A 16113-nucleotide genomic window follows, 5' to 3' on the forward strand; every position below is an offset into this window, starting at 1 on the left:
TTTTCAGGGACCTACACAAGGCGTGGATTTTTTAAAGAATATTTTTTCAGGGACCTACACAAGGCGTGGATTTTTTAAAGAATATTTTTTCAGGGACCTACACAAGGCGTGGATTTTTTAAAGAATATTTTTTCAGGGACCTACACAAGGCGTGGATTTTTTAAAGAATATTTTTTCAGGGACCTACACAAGGCGTGGATTTTTTAGAGAATATTTTTTCAGGGACCTACACAAGGCGTGGATTTTTTAAAGAATATTTTTTCAATGCATATGAATGCCGGAGTGCACCGGTATTCACCAGAATTGTGCAGTTATTTCATGTTCGGTGCGGATTGATAAGATTGTGCCGCGTGTGCATTTGATTATCCGAGTTTTTGTAAAGCCTGATTAACGTCAACCAATCGAAACCTCTTTCTATATTAATCAGCAAAAATATAATTATTTTATAGGCGATATAATTTAGAGGCATAAAAAATGGGATTTGTATTAATTAATCCCACTTGAGAATAATTTTGAAATTTTTTAGAAATGCATTAATCTTTAAATGATTAAATTGTCCAGTATACAATTCTGTCATGCAAATTTTATTAAATTGGCATATGTCATTTATAAATATCTTATAATAAAAATATCACGCTAAAAATAGTCCAGAAAAACGCAAATTTTCGTTAAATAAAGAATCGAAAAATCCCGATAAATATTTGCATTTCATAGATAAGATTGTTTTTTGGTTAATAAATTTAAACATTTCCATAAATAACAATGTTTTAATCTAAATATAGAAATTATTTATGAAAGGGCTATTCACTCGGGTAAATAAATTACAAAAAGTGGTGCTTAATATTTTTTGCAATAAAATAATGAATTTTGAAGAAGTACTCTGACTGGTCACCCACCCGTCTGAGAATTGTTTATTACCTTGAAGCAAATTCTCATGAAATGATTAACTATTTTTATTTTTACATAAAAAATAAATAGTTGTTACTATACCCATTCCTCCCGGGACGCTAGAAGTTTTGACAAGACGATTATATTTTGAAAGGGGAAAAAACATGTCAGGAATTTAAATTTGTTGATTTCACGATAATACTGTCACTCTTGAATTGCTCCACTTGAATTGTGGATACACTTCAAGCGGTTAATAAATTTAGTCTAAAAATAAAAATTATCGCATTAGAAAAATCTGCTTTGTGACGAATGTGTTGGACACTTGTCGCTGATTACTGTTATGGGAACACTGTGTGAAACTCATTTGTTATTTAAAATTAGAAAATGAAATAATTAAATTGACGTGGATTTTTTAAATAATGTTTTTTTTTTTTCAAGGACTCTCATAGGCGTATATTTTTTAAAGAATATTTTTTCAAGACCATCAAAAGGCGTGGATTTTTTAGAGATTTTTTTCAAGGACTCTCAGGGGCCTTGAAAAAATATTCTTTAAAAAATCTACGTTTTCGGAGGTCTTAAAAAAATATTCTTTAAAAAATCCACGTTTTCGGAGGTCTTAAAAAAATTTTCTTTAAAAAATCCACGTTTTCGGAGGTCTTGAAAAAATATTCTTTCAAAAATCCACGTTTTTGGAGGTCTTGAAAAAATATTCTTTAAAAAATCCACGTTTTCGGAGGTCTTGAAAAAATATTCTTTCAAAAATCCACGTTTTTGAAGGTCTTGAAAAAATATTCTTTAAAAAATCCACGCCTTGTGTTGGTCACTGAAAAATTTTTTTAAAAAAATCCACTGAAAAAATATTCTTTAAAAAATCCACGCCTTGTGTAGGTCCCTGAAAAATATTCTTTAAAAAATCCACGCCTTGTGTAGGTCCCTGAAAAATATTCTTTAAAAAATCCACGCCTTGTGTAGGTCCCTGAAAAATATTCTTTAAAAAATCCACGCCTTGTGTAGGTCCCTGAAAAATATTCTTTAAAAAATCCACGCCTTGTGTAGGTCCCTGAAAAATATTCTTTAAAAAATCCACGCCTTTCGGAGGTCTTGAAAAAATATTCTTTAAAAAATCCACGCCTTTCGGAGGTCTTGAAAAAATATTCTTTAAAAAATCCACGCCTTTCGGAGGTCTTGAAAAAATATTTTTTAAAAAATCCACGCCTTTCGGAGGTCTTGAAAAAATATTCTTTAAAAAATCCACGCCTTTCGGAGGTCTTGAAAAAATATTCTTTAAAAAATCCACGCCTTTCGGAGGTCTTGAAAAAATATTCTTTAAAAAATCCACGCCTTTCGGAGGTCTTGAAAAAATATTCTTTAAAAAATCCACGCCTTTCGGAGGTCTTGAAAAAATATTCTTTAAAAAATCCACGCCTTTCGGAGGTCTTGAAAAAATATTCTTTAAAAAATCCACGCCTTGTGTAGGTCCCTGAAAAATATTCTTTAAAAAATCCACGCCTTTCGGAGGTCTTGAAAAAATATTCTTTAAAAAATCCACGCCTTGTGTAGGTCCCTGAAAAATATTCTTTAAAAAATCCACGCCTTTCGGAGGTCTTGAAAAAATATTCTTTAAAAAATCCACGCCTTGTGTAGGTCCCTGAAAAATATTCTTTAAAAAATCCACGCCTTTCGGAGGTCTTGAAAAAATATTCTTTAAAAAATCCACGCCTTGTGTAGGTCCCTGAAAAATATTCTTTAAAAAATCCACGCCTTGTGTAGGTCCCTGAAAAATATTCAAAATCCACGCCTTGTGTAGGTCCCTGAAAAATATTCAAAATCCACGCCTTGCGTAGGTCCCTGAAAAATATTCTTTAAAAAATCCACGCCTTTCGGAGGTCTTGAAAAAATATTCAAAATCCACGCCTTTCGGAGGTCTTGAAAAAATATTCTTTAAAAAATCCACGCCTTTCGGAGGTCTTGAAAAAATATTCTTTAAAAAATCCACGCCTTTCGGAGGTCTTGAAAAAATATTCAAAATCCACGCCTTTCGGAGGTCTTGAAAAAATATTCAAAATCCACGCCTTTCGGAGGTCTTGAAAAAATATTCAAAATCCACGCCTTTCGGAGGTCTTGAAAAAATATTCAAAATCCACGCCTTTCGGAGGTCTTGAAAAAATATTCTTTAAAAAATCCACGCCTTTCGGAGGTCTTGAAAAAATATTCAAAATCCACGCCTTTCGGAGGTCTTGAAAAAATATTCAAAATCCACGCCTTTCGGAGGTCTTGAAAAAATATTCAAAATCCACGCCTTTCGGAGGTCTTGAAAAAATATTCTTTAAAAAATCCACGCCTTTCGGAGGTCTTGAAAAAATATTCTTTAAAAAATCCACGCCTTTCGGAGGTCTTGAAAAAATATTCTTTAAAAAATCCACGCCTTTCGGAGGTCTTGAAAAAATATTCTTTAAAAAATCCACACCTTTCGGAGGTCTTGAAAAAATATTCTTTAAAAAATCCACGCCTTTCGGAGGTCTTGAAAAAATATTCTTTAAAAAATCCACGCCTTTCGGAGGTCTTGAAAAAATATTCTTTAAAAAATCCACGCCTTTCGGAGGTCTTGAAAAAATATTCTTTAAAAAATCCACGCCTTTCGGAGGTCTTGAAAAAATATTCTTTAAAAAAACCACGCCTTTCGGAGGTCTTGAAAAAATATTCTTTAAAAAATCCACGTCTTTCGGAGGTCTTGAAAAATATTCTTTAAAAAATCCACGCCTTTCGGAGGGATTGAAAAAATATTCTTTAAAAAATCCACGTCTTTCAGAGGTCTTGAAAAACTATTCTTTAAAAAATCCACGCCTTTCGGTGGTCGTGAAAAAATATTCTTTAAAAAATCCACGCCTTTCAGAGGTCTTGAAAAAAAATATTCTTTAAAAAATCCACGCCTTTCAGTGGCTTATTTCCACGACCTGTTTTGGTTTAATTTTCGGCTGAAAATGGCGCCCAACTTTGTCGTCGAAATATTTTGCTCTCAGAAGGGTTCAACCTTCTCCAAAAGTGTGGACTGTTTGACGGGAACCTGTTCTGGTTTAGTCTCCGATTGAAAATGGCGCCCAACATTTTGTGATATTACATGGCCCACAAAATCCATGCATATACAATTCAAAAATTTCCCTGGTTTACCCAATTGTAAATTCGGTTATAAAACCGGCACATTCGAATGGAAAAAAATGTGTCATGGCTTTAATTGTCGTGTGAGTAAAAAATATAACTCCCACAAAAAAAGAAATAAATTAGTTAATAGGGGAGACACAGTGTTTCTGATTAAAATCAATTAAAAAAAATATTTTTCTTTTAACTGATAAACAGTGTTACACTTTTGATAATCGTTATCGTGAGCGTCGAAAGAAAGCAAAGCCAAATAAACACCTGAAAAATTATAAAATCGCGCCATATTAATCTAATAAACGTGTGATTAATATGTTCTCAGTCCATTCATTTGAAAATAGTTATTAGGGGGCTATAAAAATATATAATACCACCAATCTTTTTTCGCGACAATTTGGGAATTCCAGAAAATGTTTTTGTTTACTTTTTCTTTAAATTTTGGATATTTGTGTAATCTTTATTGCCCAAATTATTCGTATATCCAAAATAATAACATAAAAGAGAAATTATTAAAATTTCTCAAGAATAAAACGAAAGGTTAATGCTTGATGATTAATGGTTCGGCGAAACACGTTTTTATAACATTTCAGGTTAAGTTGAATAGAATAAGGTGGATTTTACCATAAATTTTAACAATAAATTATGGTTAAATCCATCCTAACGTAGTGGCGCCCAATAGGTATACTATTCTGAGCGATAATGTTTAACCTGCGAGACCGACCGAGACCGATATAATTATGAGTACTTCATGTTTGTTGCTCGTGTGACTTTTACTATGTCTGTTGGCCCTAACTAGAGTATCGTACCGAATTGGTGGCCTCTGATTTTAAATTGGAGGTCTGTATTCAAATGGTTTTAGTTTGTCAATTGCGAGACTCTATTATATGCCATCTGGCGCCCAACAAGGGCCTTTATTCCGAGGATTTAGGTTACCGAAGATAACTATAGTTTGTGCGGGATACTTCAAACTCGTAATTGTGGGTGTAATTTGTTGACAGAAATTTATGGACATTTGCTTGCACACTTAGTGGCAGTCAATAGTGTGACTGAATACTTTCATATTCCTCGCGTGGAAGGATGATTTAAGATTGGGCGCCATTTTCGTATACCCATCCACATACGCAACGATTGTCATTTCATCTGGAAACCGAAGACACAAGAAAGATACAGATTAAAAGTAATGAAGTAACGGACATTGCTACTAATTTATTGCGCATTGTTGTAGCGTACGCTTAAGCTCTTGGACTATTTGGCTGTCGGAGTTTAAATGTCATCGATCTGCTCATTCAGTGACAATCGATGAGGTTGACAATATGACTGTAGATTTCTTGAATGGGTACCATTAGCATTCTAACTTTAACTTCCTATCGAATATGACATGTGCGGGTATTTTCATATTTCCCACGTAGAAGAAGGCTACTAGGTAATTGATATTAGGCGCTATAAGCGTATTGGCTTTAACTTCGTGAATCAACCAATTAAGGGTAGATTTTATATATTTCTGCTTCAAATTGTTGATATTAGGCCCCATAATAGTACAATCATTCGCATTCTAACGATCGCCATGCCATCTCGGAAATGACAAAATTGAAAAGCTTCAAAGATATGGACGATATTCCTACCTGTAAATTTATCGCAGATAAGATCATATGACTTCAATACAAAATCGAATGTGATCTCGCAGGTCTTCGTTGAATTTGTGTAGCCATCGTCAATCTACTCAAAACCATCAATGATATGATTTCATAAATTTTACCACACACCTTCAGAGTAAATAGTTGTATATGAATGAGGTTTACAAAGTCCTCGCGGCTTAAAAGTCGAATGCAAAATTTATTACCAGTTTCCAGTTTATAATCACAAAGCTGCCTGTATTTTAGAGGGTAATACCGGCTATGTTACGCAATGATAAGGTAATGTATCAAAACAAAAACATCTGTTTTTTATTCGATCATCTGTCAAATTCTATCTAGATATATTTCTCATGGCAATATTGCACATTGAATTCAAATAGAAACCATAATAAACGATAACAAGGTGATGTATCAAAACAAAAACATTGGTGTTTTTCTCGACAATCTATCAAAAATTTCCCTATATTATTTCACATGGTTGGCAACATTGACATAACTGTCAAAGTGCGTAATTTCTACTTGAATTCGATGTGCAATGTTGCCAACCATGTGAAATTATATATGGAAAAATTTGACAGATGGTCGAGACAAAAACAAATGTTTTTGTTTTGATACATCACCTTATTATTGCATCGTGGTTTCTACCATGCAATATTGCCAACCATGTGAAATTCTTTACGCAAAAAATCTCAAGATGGTCGAGACCAGGATGCAATAATAAGGTGATGTATTAAAATAAAAACATTTGTTTTTGTCTCGACCATCTGTTAAATTTTTGCTTATATTATTTCACATGGTTGGCAACACTGCACATCGAATTCAGGTAGAAATTGCCTGCTTTGACAGTTAATCGAGACATCAGCTGTGATGTTGCAATGTTGCCAACCATGTGAAATTCTATAAGGCAATAACTTATAGATTGGCAAATTTTCAACAAATTAAAAAAAAATATTTTTTCCCAAAGTTCCACAGTGTTCTCAAAATTTAACTAAGAATGTTGCAATTTATAGGTTTTATTGGCAGGGAACCTTAAATTATTAATAAATATAAATGATTCAAAAATTATTGCCACTGGACACAAGATTTGCGTACATTTCGAAGGAAGATATTTTCGTTTTTTGAAAGCTGAATGTAGTCAAAAGCAAATTTATTAAAAAATTTGAAATATATGACAGCATTAGAATACCTTGTATAGTTGTGCCATGATGCAATAATAAGGTGACGTATCAAAACAAAAAGGTTTGTTTTTGTCTCGATTATCTGTCAAAATTTTCCTTATATTATTTCAAATGGTTGGCAACACTACACATCGAATTCAAGTAGAAATTGCCCACTTTGACATTTAATCGAGACATCAGCTGCGCTAAATGGACTACCTATTCATTGTGTCATGAGTTGTGCCATGTCAAAATCCATTATTGTGAATTGACTTCCATTATGAGAACGTAATGGCCAAATTTTTGGCATTAGACTTGAGAAAAAACAGTTGACTTTCGCTAGCTGGGTGACCTTATTAATAGATATTGGTAGAAACTGTGCACTTTCACAATTAATCGAATAGTCAGCTGCGCTAGATGGACTACCTATTTGTAATGCCATGGTTGGTTGCACACTTTTTCAACTTTCCCGAGGAAGATGCCAGTTACTTCCCGCTCATTATATTGGAATATTTTGCAGTTTTCATACAAATTTTAAAATAGGATTGAATACAAATTTTAACTATTGATCATATCGCCAAACTACGAAAAGTACTCAGCCAATTAGGCGTCAAAAGCTCTCGATATGTTCTGTGTTTCAAAAAATAATCACATTTTAATAATTTTATTGTGCTGGTCAGCTGACTGACCAGGGCTAATCTCTAAAAGAAAGCGCAGACACACTTAAGATAAACTACGGATCAAGATAATTATAAATTTTAAACCAATCAAATTACAATTGTCAAAAATACGCACGTACATATGTACCTGGTACTAAAGATATGGCGTTATTTATTGTTTGGCCTATTTCTCCTATATCTATAAACTGTGGCGGACAATTATAAATTCATTAGTATAATAGTTGTCAATGACAATTTTGTTTACAAAACTTAAATAGTAAAAAATTTATTATTTTGTAGTGACGTCTTGAGTCACTTTTCTTCATTTACTTGAATGACATTAACTTTCACTATAATCAGCAAGTGAATAAAAAAACAAAGCGTAACAAATATTGTTTTTTCACAAACACTTGTTAAGCGAGGCAGATAGATATTGATATAAGACCCGTGGCAAATTTTCAAGACACATCGATAAGCCTCCCAGAGAGAGATATGTGACAGATATACCCCCACAGTATACTACAAAATTTGTTAAAGCTCTTTTTTTTTTGCGGTGGGAATATAACTGCTCCTCCAGCACCACCACCACCTCAACACACAATCACAATTAATGGCGCTTTAAGACCCGAGATAACGTCGTTTATCGGCCATAATGGGCTAAACGACGTCGTCGATTTCGTTATTGTCGTTTTCGTATTCGTCTTCATCGATCGTATAGTTTTTCGTATTTTTGTTCGAAAATATAAAAACCATATTTCTGCCATTCGACGAATTCAATCGTTCTCGGGACATAAGCGTGAAAAGATCTAACACTCTCTCGAAATTTTCTAGTGAACAATTACAAAAGAAGAAGAAAAAAATAAGAAAAAATATGCTTTCGCGGGCGTTCATAATTACATTCGTTGTTGCCCTAACCGGTAGCGGAATTTTCATAACAAATGTTTCGTCGGCCGATATCCAACACAGCGGCATTGTAACGGTTACAAATGAAACACGCTATTTCAGCCAGCACCCGGATGTTAAACCAATTGTCTTCAACAAGGAATATTACGCCAAGGGAAATGTTATTTTTACATGCGGCGAACGTATCGACGGTAAATGTCGTAAAGATTTTTTTTTCAATTTTTTACAACAATTTCCTTACAAGATTAAAAAACAACTCACTTGAACATAATTATCTGTGCGTTCCAATTAATTGATTATATTATACAATAATTACTCTTCCTGTTATTGTTAAGAGATATCATCGGGTATCGAGAATATCTTTCTGAAGTGTTGTGACAATTAATCTGTGGTGATTTCAAAATTAGGACTTTTGATAAATATTTAAAGGAAAATTAAAAAAAACAAACTCTCTTCTAAAAGTTAAAAAATCCAGAAAAAATATCGCTTCTGAAAGTAAAAAAAAACATTTTAAATATCTTCGCTTCTGAAAGTTTAAACAAAAAATATTTTAAAAAATGTAAACTTAACATGTCTTCACACTGAACATATTATAATTTCCAATTCGTCATCCTTAGATTTGACATTAGGAATCTATTTAACTCCTTCGTTAGAAACTTGCAAAAAATCAATGTGTGATGCGTGAAGAAACATTTTTCCGATACTTTCCAATTTAAAATCTCGAAGAAGGTAATATGCGAATGTGTTCCGTACACAGAAATTGACAAAACATATAAAATATTCATAAAAAATCCGCACTTCGTTCGTCTTTCTAGGATTTTTATAAGGCTTCTGAAAACTCGAAAATAAAGTCCCAGAAATAACCTCCCTTTCATACAAAGCCAACTTAACATGTCAAGCCTGAATCCTCTTATGTGTTTCCCATTTTACAAGCTTTCAAAAAAAAAAAAAAAAAAAAATTAATGTGGGATCCAAGCATGGTACAATAATACAAGGTAGGGAGCTTGAGGTGAATAATAAAAAAACAACTATGTACGTGTGGCCTCTTCTGCCAAAAATAAAATAAATATACACAACAAGTGTTTGTGTTTATTTGACATTTTTTCAACACAAAACTAAAAACGCGAAAAATGAATGAAAGGTTATGATTTCTTCCCAAAATCCCATAGGGAATACCATAAAATGTTTGTTTCATCCATAACAAGATAATTACTTTCAGACGTACGTGTTAAAAAATTTATTTTCATTTCAATTAAACTTGAATATATTTCAATTTATTTGACATTGTATTCAAAACAATACACACACATACACAAAATATGTATTTTGATTTGATTGAAAAAGCCACCTTGAGAAAAAGTTGGTAGCTGTGCTGTACCTTGTAATAACTATACCATGGATCCAAGCAGAAACATTTTTCAGATACTTACCAATTTATTATCCCAGACTCCAAGAAAGATTTGCTTCCTCAAACTTTCCCAGCAGCCAGATTAGGTAAATTGAATACGGGAGGACATTTAATAAAGAAAAATTTCAAATTGTATGTTTTCGCAATTTTCCTGTTGGGTGATTTTTAAAAACATGATTTGTCATATTCATATTGACACTAGTATTACGTTGGAATTAAATCAGCTGGGATTTGCTGTTACCTTTAATAATTGTACCATGACCTGAAATTTTAAAAACTATTTAAAAAGAACTATGGCCTGTTCCCGTAAGAATCAAAATTTTTTTCCGATATCATAAAGGAAAAATTGTTATCGTAGTAAAAAATTTTATATTCTTGCAGGTTATGGAACAGGTCAATAGTAAAAACGTTTAAAATAATATTCTAAAAAAAAAAATTAAAAAAAATTTGTCGATTTTGCATTAGCCGGTAAAAGTTGAAAATCGATTTTGAACAGGTTCGATAAAATCAAAAGATTGAAAAGCCAACATTTTAGTAATGATGCAATAATAAGGTGATGTATCAAAACAAAACCCTTTGTTTTTGTCTCGATTATCTGTCAAATTTTTCCTTATAATATTTCAAATGGTTGGCAACACTGCACATCGAATTCAAGTAGAAATTACCCACTTTGACAGTTAATCGAGACATCAGCTGCGCTAAATGGACTACCTATTCATTGTGCCATGATTTTAGTCAAAGGCAAAAATCGAAAAGTCTAAAAATCGACTTTTGCGCTCGTTTGCGTTTTCCCATGGTACAATTATACAAGCATTATGCAATAACTTTTGTTTTTGTCTCGACCATCTGTCAAAATTTGCCTTATAATATTTCACATGGTTGGCGACATTGCACATCGAATTCAAGTACAAGTTAATGTACTTGAATTCGCTAAATGAACTATATATTGTGCCATAAATACAAGGACAAATTGAGGTGAATAACACAAAAGCAACTCTGTAGACAGTGGCTTCCTCTGTCAAATATAAAAATCATAAGCAACAAGTGATTGTATTTATTTGCCATTTTCAACACATAAGAAAAACTGCGAAAAATGAATTAAAGTTTATGATTTCTTTCCAAAATACAGTAGGGAAAACCATAAAATGTTAATTTCCTCCATAACAAAATTATTACTTTCAGACGAATGCAATAAACAATTTTTTTTCTTTTCCAGAACCTTCAAGAATGTAAAATTGTATACTACGATAATAATTTTTCCTTTATGATATCGAAGAAAATAGTAAAAACTAGCTGATTCTTGCAGTACGGGAACAGACCATTTTTTTTAATTAAATTTGAATATTTCATTTTTATTTGAGAGTCCCAATTTAGATTAGGCGAGTTTACTTGCGGCAAGTCTTGGTTTGTAGGAGAGAGGGGCAAAAGGAATAGAAATGAAAAAATTGCTCTTAGTCCCAATTTAGATTAGGCGAGTTTACTTGCGGCAAGTCTTTGTTTGTAGGAGAGAGGGGCAAGGGGTATAGAAATGAAAAAAAAAAATTGCTCGTACCGACAATTTTCTGGCAATTCGTTTTGTGTATTTCGTATTTGTTGACATTTTATATTTTTTTATATGTGAAAAAATTATTTGCAACACATAAAATTTTTTTTGAAACCGAAATGCCTTGTATGTACGCATGAAACAAGTTCAAAAGAGAAGGAAAAAAATGGCCGCAAGTAAACTCGCCTAACCTAAATCAGGACAAATGGATGGTATTCAAACTAATACACACACATACAAACATATTTATTTTGATTTGATAGAACAAGCCACAGGATTATGGAATTGGCATTTGAAATCGAGTGGATTTAGTAGTATAAACGCACTCTTAACCTACTTTATGTGGATTTATTTGACATATATACAATGGAATTGAAAGTTTTATTTATTTTTTCGTACAAAAGCTGTGTTGCATCAAATTGCTATCATGATTTCATTTATATTTAAAATAATTCATGCCGTAAAATATTTAAATTTTATAGATCATGGTAAATTCAGCACGATTAATTGTACATTTAGATTGTATTGGACTTCGTTAACTCAGTGGGTTTAAATTGTCAATTCCTTCCTCATAAAGTAGGTTAACCTGGTAAAAAATTCTAATGTAAATACCGTTTAACAAAATAAACCCTGAGTGGGCTTTTATTAAGTTGTATGTAAAACGGCATTTACATTACAACTTTTACCAGTTTAACCTTCATGATGATTTATTTGACGTACATGCAATGAAATTGACAATTTAAACGGTTTAAGAAATCCGATACAATGTAAACGTACTATAATTCAGCTTTTAACGAAATCCAGAAATACAACCCAACTGTTTACACATCCATCATCACGTTGAGCTAGACAGTTCATTGCATCAACAGCTGTTCTAATTCATCTAACTTCCTAAACTATAAAAACGCTAGGTGTGGTAAAAATAAAAATATTCACAGTAGATATGAAGATAACCATATGGCATTTCTTGTTATCAAACTTTAATGCTAAGATGTGCAACTAAAAGAAATATAACTCATATCATAGGAATGTGTGACATGAAAGTGAGAAATAATTAAGGAGATACGCGTATCGAGTTTTGTCACAACAAATAATTAATGCATATATACACTGCCCGAAATAAGTGTAGGTTCAGACAGAATTTGAAGAGCAAGATCTTCGGAAGAATTACGAGGGCGGTTTGGAAACTTCTTAGCCTATCAATGAAAGAGAATAGTTAGTTTTTCAAAAATATTTTTATTCCTGAAATTTCAATACACTTAGTCCAATGCTTTTCTAGCAATTCTGTCCCTTGATTAAAATAGTTATCCTCAAGGTCTTGAAACGCTTGCCATCAAGGATTTTTTTAGATTTGGGAACAAGTAAAAGTCACAGCGAGCTAAATCAGGTGATTAAGGTGGGTGGTTTTATGTATGTCGGTTGGCATATTTTCAATTAATTAAACAAAATAGTTTTTATAAAACTGAACATTGCTCTCAAGATGTAACTATGGTTGTTACATCATTTATTTATAAGTTTTAGAGGCAGATAACTTCAAAATATTTATAAATATAATAAGGAATATATTTTGGTTTAAATTTTGAAACCTGAATGTTGTCAAAAGCAAATTTATGAAAAAATTGTGCCATGGAAAAATGCGACCATGATATGTATATAAATTTAGCATGGCATAGTTGAATACGTAGTGCGGAAGGTTAGGATCTGACACAGTTTTTTCTTTCTTGTATTTACAATATTTGAACATGAACCTACTAGTTCTCATGGAGACAACATTACAATCTCCGAATGTTCTTTATTATTTATAACCTAAAATATCTACTTAGTTATTTTAAAAACAGAAGTATATAAATATATAATAATTTGTTATTGTTCATAAAATATTTTCCAACGGCGACATGAATTATAATCCCAGGAGCTGTTTTTATAATCGCAATTTAAAACCTAACCTAAAAAATATTTATATTAATCACAAAAAAACACACATTAAATTATTATAGCCCTATTTTTGTAGAATTACAATTAAAATCTTTGTTTACTTTTCGCCTATTTTGCGACAATTCTGGTGTGTTCTCGCGGAGTCAACATCTATAAATTATGTTCACAGACGACCGATTTAGATATAATTCACCGAGCGTGTGTGAGAATATCTACGTCAAATGACCAGCTGATAAGTGTAAAGCACTTGTCCAAAGTAGGGTATTATGGACATAAATAAAAAAATAAAAAAATGTTGCCAGTTTAAAAAAAAGGTGTCAAGTTCTGTGTATACGACAAGTTGATGGTGGCATGGTTGTAAATATCAGGGGCCTTAAAACAGAACAAAAAAAATTACAACAGTTTTGACAACATTTTCTAAGTGCTTCTGAGATTCTTTTTATCTATAGCTACGAAACAAGTAAATATTTTTCCATAACTGTAATACATCATTACATTTCCAATTATGACGTTGGGTAGAGGTTGAGGCGAGCAGAGCGATACAGAAGTGAGAAGATAGACAGGAAAAGATTGGTAGCTAGTAAGAAGATAACACGCAAGTGTGCATTATTAAACATACACAGACTTTTTTCCGTAAACATAATAGGGTGGAACGAAAGGGAGTTAGAGGTGGGGAGGTGACCAATTTGTCTTCATGAAGACAAATTGGTCTGTACAGAGACCACAGGTCTTTATAAAGACCAATTGTTCTGTATAGAGACCAAAGGTCTTCATAAAGACCAATTGGTCTGTATGGAGACCACAGGTCTTTATAAATACCAATTGGTCTGTATAGAGACCACAGGTCTTTATAAAGACCAATTGGTCTGTATAGAGACCACAGGTCTTTATAAAGACCAATTGGTCTGTATAGAGATCACAGGTCTTTATAAAGACCAATTGGTCTGTATAGAGACCACAGGTCTTTATAAAGACCAATTGGTCTGTATAGAGACCACAGGTCTTTATAAAGACCAATTGGTCTGTATAGAGACCACAGGTCTTTATAAAGACCAATTGGTCTGTATAGAGACCACAGGTCTTTATAAAGACCAATTGGTCTGTATAGAGACCACAGGTCTTTATAAAGACCAATTGGTCTGTATAGAGACCACAGGTCTTTATAAAGACCAATTGGTCTGTATAGAGACCACAGGTCTTTATAAAGACCAATTGGTCTGTATAGAGACCATATAAAGACCAATTGGTCTGTATAGAGACCACAGGTCTTTATAAAGACCAATTGGTCTATATGGAGACCATAAAGTTTAATAAGTCACGCTGATGGGTAGTATATCCCATTTGTATATTAATTTGTACTGTGTTGACTTCGTAATTGCGATGTTCTAAAATTCCAAGAATACGACATTTACACGGATGCACAGATGAAAAAAACAGAATAATTATCAATTCGCAGCGTTTATTTACAATTTTCAAACAAAAGTCGCAACAGCAAATGAAATTGTTCGGTTTCTTGTTAGACAAAAGGCGATGACACAGTAGGAGGTGTAATTAAAATAATAATTTTAGAATAACTAAACCAAAGAAATAAAATTAAAATTAAAAAAAAAATCAAAACACCCTTCCCTATTAACAACTTTTTTCCTCTCATTCCAGGTGATCAACTACTTCTGACATTTATGGATGAAGACGAGTACACCAGCAACAAAGATGTTGAAGTATATTTACGTTATCCCGCTAGCGGTTTGAGTCGCTATTACATTAGTTACGTATCCATCTACACCTATATCTCATCGACACTGGCCGATGCATATTTCGTTGGTGGCGGTATTCGTCAATCGTATGCCGAGATTCTGATGGTTGCAAATAAAACATCCAATTTCGGTTATCAAATTAATTTTTATGGATTTTAAAAAAAATGCAAATCAAATTCCCCCGTCCACTGTAAATATGTAAATGGCTTAAAACAAAGATCTGTGATGATGTACCAAAAAATGAAAAAACAAACAAATGATGTCTCATTAAAAGAAACGGAAACTGATGTAAACAGTATTTAATTTTAAGATTTTTGTTATGACAAATGAACTAGTTGTTGTTATATTTAATTAATAGATTACTTTAGATTTTTAAATAGTTATATAAGTTTTATTTATTTTTTATAAAATATATATGAAGAGATGAAGTTGAAGTCTTTTATAGAAGAATGTTTGTAAAAAATGAACAATTAATGTCTTCTAAACGTTTTTGTATCGATAAGTTTTTTGGTTATTATAACCTAAAAAAGTTATTCTGTAAGTTACGTGGGGGTAGATTAGAACGCGTTTAGACACTATCTAATTATTTTGATTTGCCTAAAATCAAATACAAAGCTGTTTTAATGACATCCTACAAGATCAGCTGCTTCTCAAGTTTTCTGTCAAACCCCATTATTGTGAATTGACTTCCATTATGAAAACGTAAAAAAAGTCAACATTTTTGACATTAGACATGAGAAATGCAGCTGATGCGAGCTTTCTGAGTGACCTTACCAAAAAGCATTAGCCGTTTTTAATCTAAAACTTCTCCTAAATATGTCAAATGGCAATGAATAGATTAATTCAATGAAGTAATGATGTATGCGTTAAAAAATATCAGCTGACATGGGTAATACTAATCTAAAAAGGATTTAGTACATTGATTTAGAAATCTAGTCCATTTAGAAGACAATGTCTAAACGCGCTTTAGGATTTACAAATTGATTGGATTTAGAAGACATAGTATAAACATATTTCACCTCAAGGAAAGGCAACGATTTCTAGTAAACCCAGTAACAAATAATTATTATATGTGAGAA

General features: G+C 32.3%; 1 protein-coding gene across 1 annotated transcript; it reads left to right on the forward strand.

Annotated features, from left to right (window-relative positions):
* Window positions 1-8362: 8362 nt before the first annotated feature.
* Window positions 8363-15193, forward strand: LOC133322936 (uncharacterized). The gene is made up of 2 exons (XM_061531887.1): window positions 8363-8585; window positions 14937-15193. Exons 1-2 carry the CDS (start codon window positions 8363-8365, stop codon window positions 15191-15193), a joined length of 480 nt encoding a protein of 159 aa, XP_061387871.1.
* Window positions 15194-16113: the final 920 nt, after the last annotated feature.

This window comes from Musca vetustissima, unplaced genomic scaffold, assembly GCF_032173495.1.
Source record: "Musca vetustissima isolate MV318-11 ecotype Yass unplaced genomic scaffold, APGP_CSIRO_Mvet_v1 utg95043, whole genome shotgun sequence".
NCBI lineage: Eukaryota > Metazoa > Arthropoda > Insecta > Diptera > Muscidae > Musca > Musca vetustissima.

What these genes read in the sequence shown, in the direction of transcription:
- LOC133322936 (XM_061531887.1), top strand. Translation starts at nt 8,363, where the DNA reads ATGCTTTCGCGGGCGTTCATAATTACATTCGTTGTTGCCCTAACCGGT. An exon ending in ATGCGGCGAACGTATCGACG is followed by an intron (nt 8,586 to 14,936) that starts GTAAATGTCGTA and finishes CTCTCATTCCAG; the next exon opens with GTGATCAACTACTTCTGACA.